The sequence below is a fragment of the Leiobunum rupestre genome, chromosome 4 (genome assembly GCF_980474605.1).
Source record: "Leiobunum rupestre chromosome 4, qqLeiRupe1.1.hap1, whole genome shotgun sequence".
Taxonomy (NCBI): Eukaryota; Metazoa; Arthropoda; class Arachnida; order Opiliones; family Sclerosomatidae; genus Leiobunum; species Leiobunum rupestre.
Window position 1 is genome coordinate 8465273 of NC_143387.1, and position 15910 is coordinate 8481182.

Consider the following 15910-nt stretch of genomic DNA (forward strand, 5'->3'; position numbering starts at 1 on the left):
CATCAATTTTATTGTATTGATGTGCCTTTTAATAATATAAATTACTTGAAGCAACCCTAGCAAAATGTTGTATATAATAAATTATCAATACCAAAAAGAACATAAATAAAAAATATATTTGGGTGTCTAAGGTCTTTGGTTGTTACCACTAGTTCATTTTAATATTAAAAATGAATAAAGCGTCTGCTTTAGCGTCGTTCCTCAATCCTCACGAAATACTCGATGCTGATAAACAGTATTCTTTTCCACTATAAGTTAATATAATTAATAAAATTTAAGCATGTGATTGTAAACCAGGAATTTCATTGGTATTAGCTTAATTACAAATTTATATTGTAGTATAATCATATTAACCTTTTTTCTGCAGACTAATTGTAGTGGCTAACTTACATTGTAAAGGGAAGCCAATTCTATGAGGAAAGTTATGCCAAATGAAATAGAAAGGATTTTAAAAAATTTATTTAATTGAAGCTGGTCATAAATTAAGAAAATTATATCATAAGAAGTTTTAAAAGATTCACCCACAAAACCTGTCTCCTCAATCTGTAATTTAAATTGAACGGGGAAATACTTCCTTTTGGGTAGGCTAGAGGCAGTTGGGCAACAAAAATTGAACGTGCGTATCTAATTCTGGTTCCTCCATTTTCATACCGAATTAATTATAAGTCGTTAAGGTAGTGTCATTAGGTGAGTGTGAAATTTTGCTCAATGGATGTCACCTGGGACTAATTAATTATGGTGCCACCCAATTTCTGCAACAAGCACGAAATCTCTTCTTCCTATCCCTTAATTAGGAAAAATTGGTGTAACAGCAACTGCGCAAGTTCAGAAGTATCACAAAGAATAACCATGTTTAAAAAACCATAAACGCTATTTCTAATTTTAAACATGGCCACTCCTTGTGATACTGTGGTAGAGTGTTATACATTTTTTAGTTTGGAGAAGGATTCCGCGAAGTGTGTTTTACGTTTTAGGGGAGCTGAAATGTCCCTGTGTAAATAAGTAAAATATTTTACCCTTTTTTTTATCTTTTTCATTTTATAATGGTAGCTTTATGGTATTATAATTATGGGTCATGGGTTAACACCATGAGTTACCGCACCCAGTGACACCTTGCAGCAACAAACACTCCCCACACAAGGTGAACAGAAATCGTTTTTAGACGCGCATTTTAGTGTGTAAATTTCTCATTGGTTAGACGCTTCCACCGTTGGAAGGGGAAGTGAAGAATATAAAAAATAATAATAATCTAGGCTAATACCCAAGGCACCACCTTAGGCCCAAGTCATCCAGCGACTTTTAATGCCTTAAACAGATGGCCGGGTTACAATGCGTAGGAGGGTAGTGGCAAGCCCTTCATGCCATGCAAGCCAACAGCTCCCTACACTAACTATTACCATTAACTTCTACAAGTTTTTACCTAAGGGGCAGCCAATGAAAATTATGCAAGAAATGGCTAGGGCGGGTAAAACTAGCTGGGTTTATTCGGTGGCACCTTACGAATTGCTACTTTGCCACAAAAACTCTTAAGAGTCAAAACTTACGTTATAGAGTACTGCTCGGCAGTATGGTCCCCCAACAATACCAGCAACATTCATTCTATTGAACTGATCCAACGTTGTGCCCTGCGCTTTGTGGCTAATGTGGGCTTCTCGTGGAGCATCAGCATGACTCATGTCCTAAAACATTTCAACTGCCACTCATAGACGTGTTAGGCAGCTCACCCTCATGAATAGTGCCATAAACAAAACGTGCGGCACTCTGGTCTCCTTATCCCGAACTATTTCAACTTGAAGCCGACCGCCGAGAGGGTACAGGAAACATCCCTCGTCCTACCTGGCTTCCTCCTAACTATTCAGAAGCACTCATTTCTCCTTTCATCCGTCCGGGAGTGGAAATCTCTCCCGGAACACCGGAAAGCTATCCCCCTCAATTCCCAGTTTCGGAAGGAATTCACTGTATTTCTAGATATCACTGTATAATTTGAATTTTTTTTAGTAATTATGTGTCTCAATGTGATGGGTCTCGAACCTTTTGTCGGGGAAATTAAAGAACTTAAGAATTTGTTATTAAGCCTAAAAGTTTTAATCGATTTTATGCTTTGCTCATCAAATATATCACAATAATTTATAATGAAATATGCATACTAAAATTTCACCAGTTGCTATTGTTAACTTGGGTATTAGCCTAGCTGATTATCTTTTTAGGGCGGTATACAAAATTAATACAAAGACTTTTAGCTACTTGCTGGATCAATTTTACTGAATAAATTGGTTATAACTTTTTTCTTTTCTTGGTAGTTCGATGGTTCTTTATCAACCTATAAATCTTATTTGCATCACTGCCCCTTACACTGGATGAAAAAGAAATACTATGCTGGAACCATCTAATACTAGAAGTGATGATGGTATGTGCACATTAATTTTTTATCTCCCAAAGGTGACATTGAGACCCGTTTGATATTTAATAGTACTTTCAGGGCGTTAGTGGAGGTGACTACAGTCGCAGAGCTATAGTTGGTTATCAGTTTGATACTTTTTGGTGTCACTGTGAGGAAAGGATGTATTAAATTACTGACACAAGTGTTATTATAATACTATGAATGTTCATTTCAACCATGAATATCGAACTTCTACGAAAACCATTAATAGAAAATAATCAAAAATTAATTTTAATGTTATTAATATTTTTACCTATTATCACTCATTTAAAAAGATGCGTATTAAACATAATGAAATAAAAAAACTAGCAAAGTTTGAAAGTGTGCCAATCAAAACCATTTAAGTGTCGCTGCGTGACCAATGTGAAAGCAATGAAACCTCTCCCATCGTAGTGACGTTAGCAAACAAACTTAAGCAGTTCGTTAGTTGAAATGAATAAATTCATATCATTACTTGATGGCACCAATAAAAATATACTTTAAGAGGGAAAAAGGTGAGTGTGCAAGTGTTAAAAAATAACTGGTTTTCAATAATATAAAAGTCTAGCCAGTAACGAAGTTTTAGTTTTAGTTTCGTAGCGTTTTGGTCAGAAAATGTACAAATAATTGGAATAATTTTGAGTGAATCGTCGCAAAGTTAAAAAACCACTTGATTTAAACCATGGTTAAAACAGAAAATGCTGGATAAACTATTATTTTTAAAATTTAATTTAATAATTTTAATTGGGTTAATGATTTCCTTACAAGTGTGTGTGTGTCCATGATTTTAGGTTAGTTGGAATAATGAAGATTTTTAGGTATTCATGTTAAGGAAGAGTCCCTCCCTATGAACCAAGACAGAAATGACATGGAAGTAATGTTAAAAGTTATTTCTTCCAGACTTCGATGTAAGAAACTGGTTGTGGAAGAAACAAACATACTTGCTTATCTGTCTAATTGGTGTTAGTAATAGTGACAGCTGAATAGAGTACAGTGTATTTGGTTCTTCTAGCTAGTAATGTGCATATTTTTTTAGGAAATCTTGAAAAGGAAACAGTTACTGGAAGAAGCTGTGAATTTCTAAATAAAAGTGATACTAGTGTTCCTATAAAAATAGAGCTAGGAACTGATTCTGAATATAGCCCAGATTCTGAGGAGACAAATGACGCATCTAGCACAGAATCTAATGATGATGCACCTCAGAGGTCTAAGGCTAAATATGTTCGAAATGAAGGAAGAAAAAGGAAATATGCAGAAAAGATGAAAAACCCAGAAACATGTAAGCGCAAGAGAGAAAGGGATTCTGAGAGACTGAAAAATCCTGAACTTCGTCTTAGGAAAAGGCTAAAAGATACAGAAAGGCTTAAAAACCCAGATGTTCGTGCACGTAAAGGACTATTGGATGCTCAACGACAAAAAAATAAAAAGCAAGCTGCTGGATCTAGAAACGAGGTGTTGCAAAGGAAAAGAGAGAATAGCTTGAGAAGGTTGCAAGACCCTACTGTCCGTGAAAAGAAAAGGTTGAAAGATGCCGAGAGACTTAAAAATCCAGAAATATTGTTACGGAAACGATTAAATGATGCTTTACGCCTAAAAAATCCCGAAATTCGGATGAGAAAACGTCTAAATGATGCATTAAGACTTAAGCAGAAACGAGCCATAACAGCAGCTTTTGCGTCTTCTGCTATTCAAGAAAGCAGTGAAAATAACACCAGCTCAAATACCTTGCCAGATGGAAGTGAAAATTCAAATAATGGGGAATCGAGACAAGAATGTTTGAATAATAGTTCAGTTGACCAGGAAAGTGTATCTAAGAGTAGTGGGGCATATTGTAGAAAATTGTATAGGAAGGCTCTGCTCCGTAAAGATGCGGACTATAGAGAAATGGAAAATTCTTTAAGAAGGTTAAAGCGTTTAAATGAAGACTATAGGTCAATAGAAAATGCTAAGCAGGCAATTAAACGTCGTGATCCTGATTATGCAAAAGCAGAAAGAGAAAGGCGAACAAAAAGATTGCGTGAAAGATGTTTAAGGAAAAAACTTCTTTCTAGTAAACAAATACCCGCACAAAATCTTGAAAAAAATGTGGAAACTGACATTTGTGCCGAAGTATTTGATGGTATATTGCATGAAGATCATGGAGATGTAAGTTAATTTTAATTTTATTAAAGTTAACTTTCAAACTGGTTCTAGTACTGTATTGGGCAAAATTGCACTACAGCGGCCTCATGTAATTTCGTGTTTTTTTTTGGTGGAGAATGTAGCACTTGACGCGGAGATTACGAAACTAATTTTTTTTGGGGCCGCAAATGATAATTAAATTAATTAACTTAATGTTAAAAATGTACTAATTTTAGGGAATTACCGTGTTTTTGTATTTGTGGGTGGCGGAGACTGTAGCACTTGACGCGTAGATTACGAAACTAATTTTTTTTGGGCCGCAAATGATAATTAAATTAATTAACTTAATGTTAAAAAGTTAGTAGAGTGGAAACCTAAACAAACAGTAACAAGCCGTGGTGTAGGCGACAACCCGATGAAGATAATTACTTCCAAAACACGTAAAAGACGTTACTAAACTCCCCGTATTGGCGCCTGACGGCGCCGCGCACTCGCTTCGCTCAAGCGCTGGGGGCGCGCAGCGCCTCCCCAACCCCATACTAAAAAAAGCGATGGGCCATCTATAACGCGACCTAGAGGACAGTACCAAGCCTTACGCATCAAGTATATACTTTTAATCTCAACCAGAAACAAAGTGGCCCAATAATAGAAAACACCGAGAAAATGAACAAAAACTGTAATTGATTTTATACAAAAAGGGAATATCACGTGGAATTCATTAGGACACCGAAACTGTGTTGCCGGCGAACACACGACGGAAATAAGTACAACAAAACACGTGCAAATACCCAAAAATTAGAAATTTAAAATTACATTAAAAAATTAAATAATCATTTGCGGCCAAAATAAAAATTACTCTCGGCGTCTACGTGACAAGATCTATCAGGCGCAACCAAAATTAATATAAAATTCAATGAAAATGAGAAATTTTTAAAATTAAAAAATTAAGTTAAACAATTAAATAATCATTTGCGGCCAAAATAAAAATTAGCCTCGGCATCTACGTGACAAGGTCTATCAGGCGCAACCAAAATTAATATAAAATTCAATGAAAATGTGAATTTTTAAAATAAAAAAAAATTAAGTTAAACAATTAAATAATCATTTGCGGCCAAAATAAAAATTACCCTCGACATCTACGTGACAATGTCTATCAGGCGCAACCAAAATTAATATAAAATTCAATGAAAATGAGAAATTTTTAAAATTAAAAAAATTAAGTTAAACAATTAAATAATCATTTGCGGCCAAAATAAAAAATACCCTCGACATCTACGTGACAAGGTCTATCAGGCGCAACTAAAATTAATATCAAATTCGATGAGGCCGCTGTACTACACTTCACCCGATTTGGCATATGGTCAAAGCTAGACTGATTTTATAGTTAAGTAACAAATTATAGATGGCTTTTTACTCAATATAAAAATTACATTAATTAAGATTGCATCCCTTACCAAAAAATAAGTGGTCTAAGAACTATTTTAGTTGGTTTTAAGTTTGTATTTGAGACAAATACCAACTAAAAACCTACTTAAAAACAACTTAACACCAACTAAAAACTTACTTAAAATGTTACTTAATAAAGACCACTTAAAGCCAACTTAAAACTTACTTAAAATGTTACTTAATAAAGACCACTTAAAGCCAACTTAAAAAATAATGTAATTTTCTGACCACTAAAAACCAACTTAAAGAAAAAGGCATTTTCCCACCAACTTAAAACCAACTTATTACCAACTTAACTAGTTTACTGAAATATGCTGACCACTTAAAACCAACTTAATATCAACTTAAATGTGAATACCAACTAAATACCAACTAAAAACCAACTAATTTTTTGGTAAGGGATGTAAGAGATTTAAAAATACAATCAAAACCCAATAAATATTTGTTTATCTAATTGAAATGTTGGTTGAAGGCAGTTAACCAATGTTTTTGATAGAATGCCGCTCGAAAGGAATTCCAATAAGTAAAATATCGAGCTATATCAGCCTTAACCTTAACAAAGTTCTTTAGGTTACTTATTTATGTAAAAATCTTAAATACAGAAACCACAATTGTTTTAGGTGATAAAAGAACAATTTGTTTAAGGAAAATTCCAGATGGAGTAAATATTATTATCTTTGGACTCCAATTCTAGAATTTTTTCAATTCCAAATTTTTTTTAATGAGTTTCTAAATTCTAATTTGATTAATATATAATGTAAATAAAAACTACTGAAGTCGCCACTAGCAAGATCGATTCAGATCACTTAAGATAAGATTAAATTTCATTATTACCTGTAGCGAGAGTTAAGCTTTGGCTTGTCAGAGTATGTTTTATGTTTAAATAAAATAATTATAAAACTAAATTTTTTGACTTCTTGAATGAAAATTTTGGGTAATTCTGAATTTTAGAACTACCCAAATACGGCAGAACTTAAACTAAAAAAGGCCCTGTTGTTTGGCATTAGGGGCGCAACAACCTCCAAAAGCTAGGGGATGTCCATCAAGTTGCTAAACTAATGTCTAAAAAAAAACACTGGACATTTGCGTGGACTCAACGGGTGTCTGGACACCCTCTGTTTGGCATAAATGAAACGAAGTACCAAACCTTATAAAATTTTAAACCTCAGACCTCTTTATTAAGCATTTTAGTAAGGTTGAAATCAAAATTTTAAATTAATGACTAAAAATCATTCAGAGACTTTGAGAATCTTACTGCTAGAAATTTCAAAGCTAGCTAATTAATCACAGTTTTACAATACTTCTCTAGCTTTCTAAGACCCCTTACCAAAAAATTAGTTGGTTTTTAGTTGGTATTCACATTTAAGTTGATATTAAGTTGGTTTTAAGTGGTCAGCATATTTCAGTAAACTAGTTAAGTTGGTTTTTAGTGGTCAGAAAATTACATAATTTTTTAAGTTGGCTTTAAGTGGTCTTTATTAAGTAACATTTTAAGTAAGTTTTAAGTTGGCTTTAAGTGGTCTTTATTAAGTAACATTTTAAGTAAATTTTTAGTTGGTTTTAAGTTGGTGTTAAGTTGTGTTTAAGTAGGTTTTTAGTTGGTATTTGTCTCAAATACAAACTTAAAACCAACTTAAATAGTTCTTAGACCACTTATTTTTTGGTAAGGGAACCATTTCCCCCTAATTGAATTTTTTTTTAACTACACCCACTTGAAATTACACTGGGAAGCAATCAACAGATATAAAATGTCAAGTACATGAATTTTTATTTTCCAAAATTCACAATTTGGTATTTTAGAATTACGAAAATAACTATTTGATTTGACAATCGCAATAGTAAACTTGATATTAAACCAAATAATATGTTCAAATCAAATAATGGGTAATAATTTGCACAATAAATGGATCTTAAAATTATTTTTCCCAGTGGAAATAAGCCACCATGTTAGAGTATAAAAGCCCTTAAATAAGCCTGTTGTACCAAATAATGTAGAGGCAAAAATAGATAGATCAATTTTTGGTAGAGGTAGTCTCTGTTGAGAAACAATTTTTAAATCATTCAATTGTACATAATTTTCATTTGGTTGGGCAACCTAATGGTGCAGACTTCCCAAAACCATAAACCAATTTATGTTAAAACCTCCAAAATAAATTTTTAAACAAATGTAATCTGTTCTTATTTCAATGCATTCTGATAATAAAATAATTAGCTTAGGCATTAAAAGATTAAAAGCAACCCGAGGCATTATGCATGGAAAGCTATCATTTTTAAAGCTTGAAAGATCTTTTTCTATTAGAAAATATGTATGAGCAGAGTCAAGCTGCAAGTTTCAAACACGTCCAAAGAACCCCATTTTGAGAAAAACATGTCTTTGGATTTATGTCTATTGGGTGCTTATCGTAGTGTCATAACTAAGCCCCACCTTGAAATGGCCACCATGACATAAATTGAACTTCACAAATGATAAGGCAAAATGCCATATGATCTTGCAAAATTATCAGTGTTCTGAGGTGGAAAATTCCAGGAGGACAATAGTTTGGAAAATAGTGCTAAATTCCGGCTTGGACAAAAGTGTATTTAGTGGCCAATAAATATTTTTACCACAGAAAATTAGAAAATAATAAAAAAATATTTTAACACAGAAATTTAAGATTTGGGAGAATATATATGTATTAGAATCCCTTACCAAAAAATAAATTGGCTAAAAACCACTTAGGACAACTTGTATTTCAACTTGGTTTTCAGTTTGTATTTGGGACAAATGCCTACTTAAAAATAACTTAAATACTCTTTATTAATCAACTTATTTCCAACTAAACCAAAATCAACATTTACATTTAACTACTTAAAAGCAACTTAAATCCTACTAGGGAAACATCTAAAAACCAACTTAAAAATATTATGTAATTTCCTGACTACTAAAAACCAACTAATTATAAACTTAGCAAAAGCAGTATTTTCCTACCAACTGAATAACAACTTATTACCCCTTTAATAGTAACTTGAAATATGCTGACAACTTGAGCCTACTTAATACCAACTCAATATCAACTAATAATGTGTATACAAACTGAAATCCAACTAATTTTTTGGTAAGGGATGGTTGGATTCTGTTTATCATTAGAATAGTCTGTTAATTGTTTTGGAATAATTAATTCTAACATTGTAAGTTCAGTGTAAACTAAGACATTTTTCAATAAACTTCTTAATTTAATTCCAATTACTTTTTTAAGCTTTGAAATGCAATTTTTCTTTATTAGCCACTATTTGCCACTGGCCTGGACTTTTCTCCAAAACACCTTGGCTTTTTAGAAACACTAGAAATAATCACGTGACCTTATGAGCGACTGAATGTCATGGCCAACCTATTAACATTACCATGGCAACGATCACAAGCAAGCTACGATTAATTATTGCAATAATCACTTATAGTTAAAATGTACTAAAAAGAAGGTTAAAGCAACATTAAAAATTAAGTTATGAGTTAGTCTGTCTAAGTAATAAAACGAGAAGATCGATTTTTATTTAGAATTTCTTGCAAAAGTTATACGCAGCATATAAAATGTAAAGACATTTGAAAAACCTTATACCCATATGGTAAATTTTGGTTTTGTGCCTAAATAACTAAATCATGCATTTATTTTAAGCATCTAAACTTGACTTAAATTTAATCACGCCTAGTACTAGCTGTTTTAAGTAGTAAACAAATTGTGTTTGTGCTTTGTGGAGAAAATTTATGGAATTTTAAAGATGTTTTATATTTTGTTCAAAAACAATTAGTCTGCTGCCTACTCTACTTATGTGGTTTTTAAATTTGATTGGATTTGAAAATAATCAGTGGTGAACTGCAGTCCTAAATTCCTTTTTTTTTGCAATTCAATGAATGGGTGTACCAGTACAGGCTAAAAGAATATAGAAATGAACACCATTTGCTTTAATACTGCTCAAAAGGCCGAGACCAGAGATTTCATTTTCTCGTGCGCGAATTTAGACCCCCACAAAATTGAGTGACAGCGTCGACAGCTTGACCGACGGCTCGGACTGTTTTTGAATAGAATATATACAATGAGCATCAAAAAAGAGGTAAGCTACAATACATGGAATTGTCCAGATGGTCACTCCAGTTGTCAGAGCTGTCACTTAAGTTGTCAGAAATGTCAAGCAGTTGTCACTCGTCAAAAAATTAAGTTCAGGATAAGAGGGGTGGAAATTCGCTCTGGTCTCGGTCTTTAAGTAGCCTAAGTAGTTGGATACTTTCAGTTTGTTCTGGCACGGCCAACTCGTGCAATAGCGGCCAGCCCATTCGTTGAAGTTTCTTCTATGTTAACCTACGACCAAAAATATCTCTCGGCGTCGAGCGCCTCTAGCGGAAAATTATTTTTAGAATAGTTTTTGCATTGAAGCCAATATAAAAACGAGCGTTCCACAAAGCCAAGGAGGATTAAGGGAAGGGGAGTTGTATTGAGGCTCCTCTTATGGCTGCATCCGTAGTCAGAGAGCGTGAGACGCCCAGTGGGTGGGAGCGGGAGGAAAACGTATGTAAAATACCGGCTTGCGTTCCTGTTTTGAGCGCCCTCTTGTTTAAAACAATTGTTGAAGGTTATTTCGGTTTTTATTTTGAGAATTTTGCTGCTTCGGTGTTTCGTCGTGAATACGCTAAAAATGTATGTCGACTAGATTTACTTAGTAAATAAAATTCGAATTTTTTTATCACGCGAAGATTAATGTCATATAACTAAAGTAAGAGCATTTTCCATATAAAAAAATATTTTGAGTTTTTCAAATTGTTTAGTAATTTACGGCATTAGAAAAACAAACACCAAAGCAGCCGAATTCTCAAAATAAAAACCGAAATAACTTTCAACAGTTTTTTGAACTAGAGGGCGCTCAAAACAGGAACGCGAGCCGGTATTTTACATACATTTTCCTCCCGCTCCCACCCACTGGTCGTCTCGCGCTCTCTGACTACGGATGCAGCCATAAGAGGCGCCTCAATACAACTCCCCTTCCCTTAATCCTCCTTGACAAAGCCTACAGACGCTTCTATCTAGGAGCAACAAACACAAGGAGAACGCAGCTAGCCTTTAAACACGCTAACGAAGTGTTGTGTACGAATTTCATTGGATGAATCACTAGCCTTTACGATTAACGTTTTACGGGCGGGGGGGAAGACAATTTCCGAATTTTCCCCTTCCGACGGCAGCAGGCGCTAAAGCGTCTAGCCAATGAAAAACGTACACAAGAAAATCTACGACTTTTGACGGGTTGCGTTCTCCTTGTGTGGGGTGTTGTGTTTGTTGCTCCTAGCTTCAATAAAACCTCTTCAAGGAAGTCGCCAAGAAATAATATTACTGAGAACCAGGACCTGAAAGTTACTGTTAATATTGGGCTTGTTGAAATAATGAACTTTTCAACTGTAAATAGAATGCCGTGTTTTTGTTAAGCCTTAATACGTCAAAAAAACTATCTAGTTAAAAGGAAACCCTTTTTGCATACTGTACAAGTTAAAAGTTGCCGTTATTTCAAGAATCACTATATAAATAATACCTTGCGGGTCCTGGCTTTCGGAAATATTACTTCTTGGCGATTTCCTTGCAGGATGATTTATTTAAGTGCCTTTTGTACATTTATTGGTGTGACCTAAACAATTTATCCATGCTAATCAATCCTTCATTTCCTCCAAGTTATGTATTAATTTGAATATTTTTTTATTTTCAGAGCTCATTACCTTGAATATAAAATATATAATTTTACTAGATCGGTATATTATGTGTAATTCAATATGATATAAAACTGTTTTATTTTAATTTTATATTGTGGAAATTTTTTTTCTTAAAGACATATACATACAATGGGAGATCAACTACCATCATATGGGTTGTTAAATTATACGATTATGTTAGGCTAATACTTATTCTCTAGGTGGGGGAGTTTCGTTAGTCCGACTTCTCAATCGGCCAAACGGACAGTGCATTTTGCCGACTGCCCATTTGGCGGTTGGACGATACTAGGTTCGTTTGGCTAGGTACTGTCCTCTAGGTCGCGTTTTAGAACGGGTCGGGGGGGGGGGGGCGCCGGTCCGGTCCCCCAGTGCTCGAGTGGAGTGAGTGCGCGGCGCCGTCAGGCACCAATACTTAAAATATATTGCCCGTTCTATAAGTCAACATAACACTAAAGACATGGTATAGGACAGGCTATAGTATAACAGTCGGTCAAATGAGCCGTTCATTCGGCCGAATGAGCAGTCGGTCAAATGAACATTCGGCCAAATGAGAAGTCGGCCATATGTTCTGCTCATTTGGCCGAGAGTTTCTTTTTTAGTTAAGGATGCGTACTTATTTATGAGTTAAGGCCTCGCAAGAACACAAGAAGAGAGGGTCAACAAGTACGTAGTCAGCTTAAAGTTGAGCTGTAACTATAAAATGTTTAAGAATATATAATAATTTAGTAATTAAATAAAATCTTATTACCTGGTAGAACAGGATTAGGAATTTTTCTATCAAAGACAGAAGTTATGCAAAAAACAGCAAGCAAATGTTATGGCTACAACTTTATCTCGTTGACCACATAAAGCTCCTCCTGAACAACCTTCTTTTGTAATGGATATGAAATCAATTGTCGATACGTTTGATTGATAGCGGTTGTCACACGTTTGATTGATAGCGGTTGTCACACGTTCTTTCGCGCGACTCACAGAAGGCTGGCTCTTACACGCCAAACAAGTTCGGTACAAATTGAAAATGATGGTGTAACAGCCACAGGCGATCCCCTATTAGCCGCAGAGGTGGGCAAAAAATTGCGAGCGTTCGGAAAAATGAGCATATAGAGTTTTAAACACGGCTTGCTCAAGTGAGCGAGTACTCAAGGCAAACGAGTTTATTTTCTCTATCTATAATTGAGCAGCCTCTGGGAAGAGCGCCGAATAGTTCGCTCCGGCGTTGATGGCTGACGGCGCGCTGAGGGAGATTCCCCCATCGACGGGTTAGTTCCCTCACTTTTAAGCGCTCACCGCGCGCTGAGCGAGATCTCCCGATCGTCGGGATAGCCCCCTCACTTTTAAGCGACGCGTTAGTACCCTCAGTAGAAAGCGCTGACGCAGCGTTGAGGGAAAATTACCGAGAGAAGGAATAGTTCGCTCAGATTTGAGCGCTAGCTACGCGCGGATTTTGATCACGGTGAGCGACGGTAAAGTTCGTTTACGCAAATCGCTCACAGCGCGGCGAGCAAAAATTTCAAAAATCAAACATTACACTTTTACTCGGCTATGGGTTTATTATTTACTTTTTTTATTAATAAAATGAAGGGTACTCTAAACGTCGGGAGTTAATGATATCTCCGATTGAATAAAATTCAAAGGTTCTTCCGAATTTATCCAACGATAAACTAGACTGCAAATATTCCGTTTAGTGTTAAAAGAGCTTTATTAAATATTAGCCACAAATTATAACAATAGGCGCTAGTATACATTCTTTTGGTCTTGACAAACTTGGCAGGTAAAATGGGCTACGCGGTACGCGTTTCTTCATTTTTAGCGGATTGTGGCTCGCGCTACTTTAAAGGAAAATATTAGCACGCTCTCAACTTAAATTAATGATCGGTACCATAAAAACAAGAGGACATTTACTAACCCCTAATCCACCTCATTTGTAAATCTCCAGAATTTAATAGACAGTTTTAGCAACTACCTACAGGGGCGGTGCCAGAAGATCCTTAGGTGTAGGCTAATAATGTTTATCATTTGTGGGCCCCCTGTTCCTCAATATTGGGCCCCTCTATATATTGACTTAAAATTCAATTTTGCAAATTCAGGTAATTTATTTATTATTTGATATTAGTGCGGTTTTTAAAATTTTACAGTATTGCTCGTGTTGCCTACCCCTAACGCCGCTCCTGACTACCTGCACCGGGATTTTAATCACAGTGAACGACGACAGAGTTCGTTTACGGTAAATCGCGAAGAGCAAACATTTCAAAAATTAAACTTCACATTGGACGGTATGAACAAGTTAATAATAAGATTATTTTTAATGTATATGTAAAATATAATACAATATCTTTGCATATCTTAGATTTTGTCTATTGTTTATGACATCGACAAAAATAACCATATCATCAAATGATCAAGCTAATTGCGAAGATTCACGGTTTTTAAATAATAATTTTTTTCAGAAAAAAGGGAGGGGTTGGAATTAATATAATGGCCAGCCTGTGCCAATAATAAAACTGTTTTAGTTCCAAATTGAGGTAACTCGATTTACGCGAATTTTCTTTTTTTGCCGTTTTTCAAACTTCCTTTACACTAAAAATATAAATATTACAAATAGCGGCCAATGTATAGTTACAAAGTTATCGATTATTTTCCATTTTCAAAAAGCATTACGTTATAAATTATTTTCAAATTTAAATAATATTTTTTAGATACCTGGTTTTGAAACTAATAGCGTTCTTTTCGTTTTTATTTCACACCGAATTTTAGTAATAATAACAAGTTGGCAAGCCAAAATATACCTCTCCTCGGAAGAATTGTCCCTAGTGGTATTAATTTCTCGAGATAACCCTTAAAGATATATCTCCGCAATTTAGAGTTATTTGTTAAAAATATTAACCCATTTCTATCCCGCCCGGTATAAAATTTTTATTATAATTAAAATAATTGAGACGAAACGACCAATTTTAATTTATTCAGAATATCATAAGTTAAGTAGTTACAACAGTAAGTTAGACGTACTATAACAATGCACAATTGAATTAAACCCTTTTACAGAACAAGTTTATCAGTTAAATATAATACGAAGCAAATTTTAATGAAAGAAATATCTACAGAGGCTTTTTGGAATTACTCGCTTACGAAATACTTGCCGCATCTTTAACGCTCATTTTATTTCAACACTCGCCCTTGATGAAGATACCGTAGATATCTGGTAGTGGACGACTCGTTCACTTCCTGTTGACGTTGTGACGCATACCACATGAAAAAGACCAATGCCGTCCAATTTCCAATATCATATAATGACTCGCACACCCAAGAAATCATTGACTGCGTTAGAAATCGTAGATATCCAAATATCCACACCAAATGTATTTACAAGAAGCAAAAACCTTACCATCAACAAAGCACAGAGAGCCACTTGACAAACCGCCAGCTCTTAAAGCAATTAACGTTAAATTATCTCCTTTGAATTAACAGAACTATATATAGGTCGTTAAGAAAGTGGACCACCCACAGGGTCTACCCTTTAACCCTCTAATCTCGGCTGACTGCGCTAAAACAAGATTTAACCTTTAAAAAATACCAGATTAGGCCTTCATAAATTCATTAATAAAAAAAGACTTTATTACCTATTATGCTTACGATGCCTGTCTTAATTTCAGTGAATCTAAGCAGCTATCGGTGGTTCTGTGGTAGAGCGCTCGACTGCCAAGCCGAATGGTCTGGGTTCGAAACCTGGGTGGCGCATTTGTTTTTAATCAATAGAGAAACGCTAAATTAGAATTTCTTCGATGCAATAATTTCAATTTCAATTCTATTTCAATTAAACCAAAATTTCGTACTCTATTAAATACGCTTCCGATAAAGCTGAAGGTCTAATTTTCAATAAGGCGTAACAAGTGTCGGTGGTTCTGTGGTAGAACGTCCGCCTGTCAATCAGGAGGTCTCGGGTTCAAATCCCGCCCGATGCGATCGCAAATTGATACTAAGACGAATACCGTGTACAACTGGTGGAAACCCTGCCATTGGACGTTGAGAGGTAGCATTACACTCAGCACTCGGTCCGTCCCAAAGTCATTAAGAAGAAGTTGGAGAGAAAACGCCCATATAAACACAACAGACTCAACATGCACAACCATCAGAACACAAACACAACAAATTCAACACTCACAACCTACGCATAAACATTACAAAAACGTAATACACCAAAC

At 35.0% G+C, this 15910-nt stretch overlaps 1 protein-coding gene across 2 annotated transcripts; it reads left to right on the forward strand.

Moving 5' to 3' along the window:
• The first annotated feature begins 216 nt into the window (after positions 1–216).
• LOC149946006 (uncharacterized) lies at positions 217–11803 on the forward strand. Of its 2 annotated transcripts, none has more exons than XM_090171742.1 (4): positions 217–308; positions 2301–2407; positions 3456–4564; positions 11708–11803. In XM_090171742.1, the coding sequence occupies exons 2-4, from the start codon at positions 2374–2376 to the stop codon at positions 11720–11722; spliced, it is 1158 nt and encodes a 385-aa protein (XP_090027868.1). In that variant the 5' UTR covers positions 217–308; positions 2301–2373; the 3' UTR covers positions 11723–11803. The 2 variants fall into 2 exon arrangements, with proteins under 2 accessions (XP_090027868.1, XP_090027867.1); XM_090171741.1 differs by lacking the exon at positions 217–308 and adding an exon at positions 548–616.
• Positions 11804–15910: the final 4107 nt, after the last annotated feature.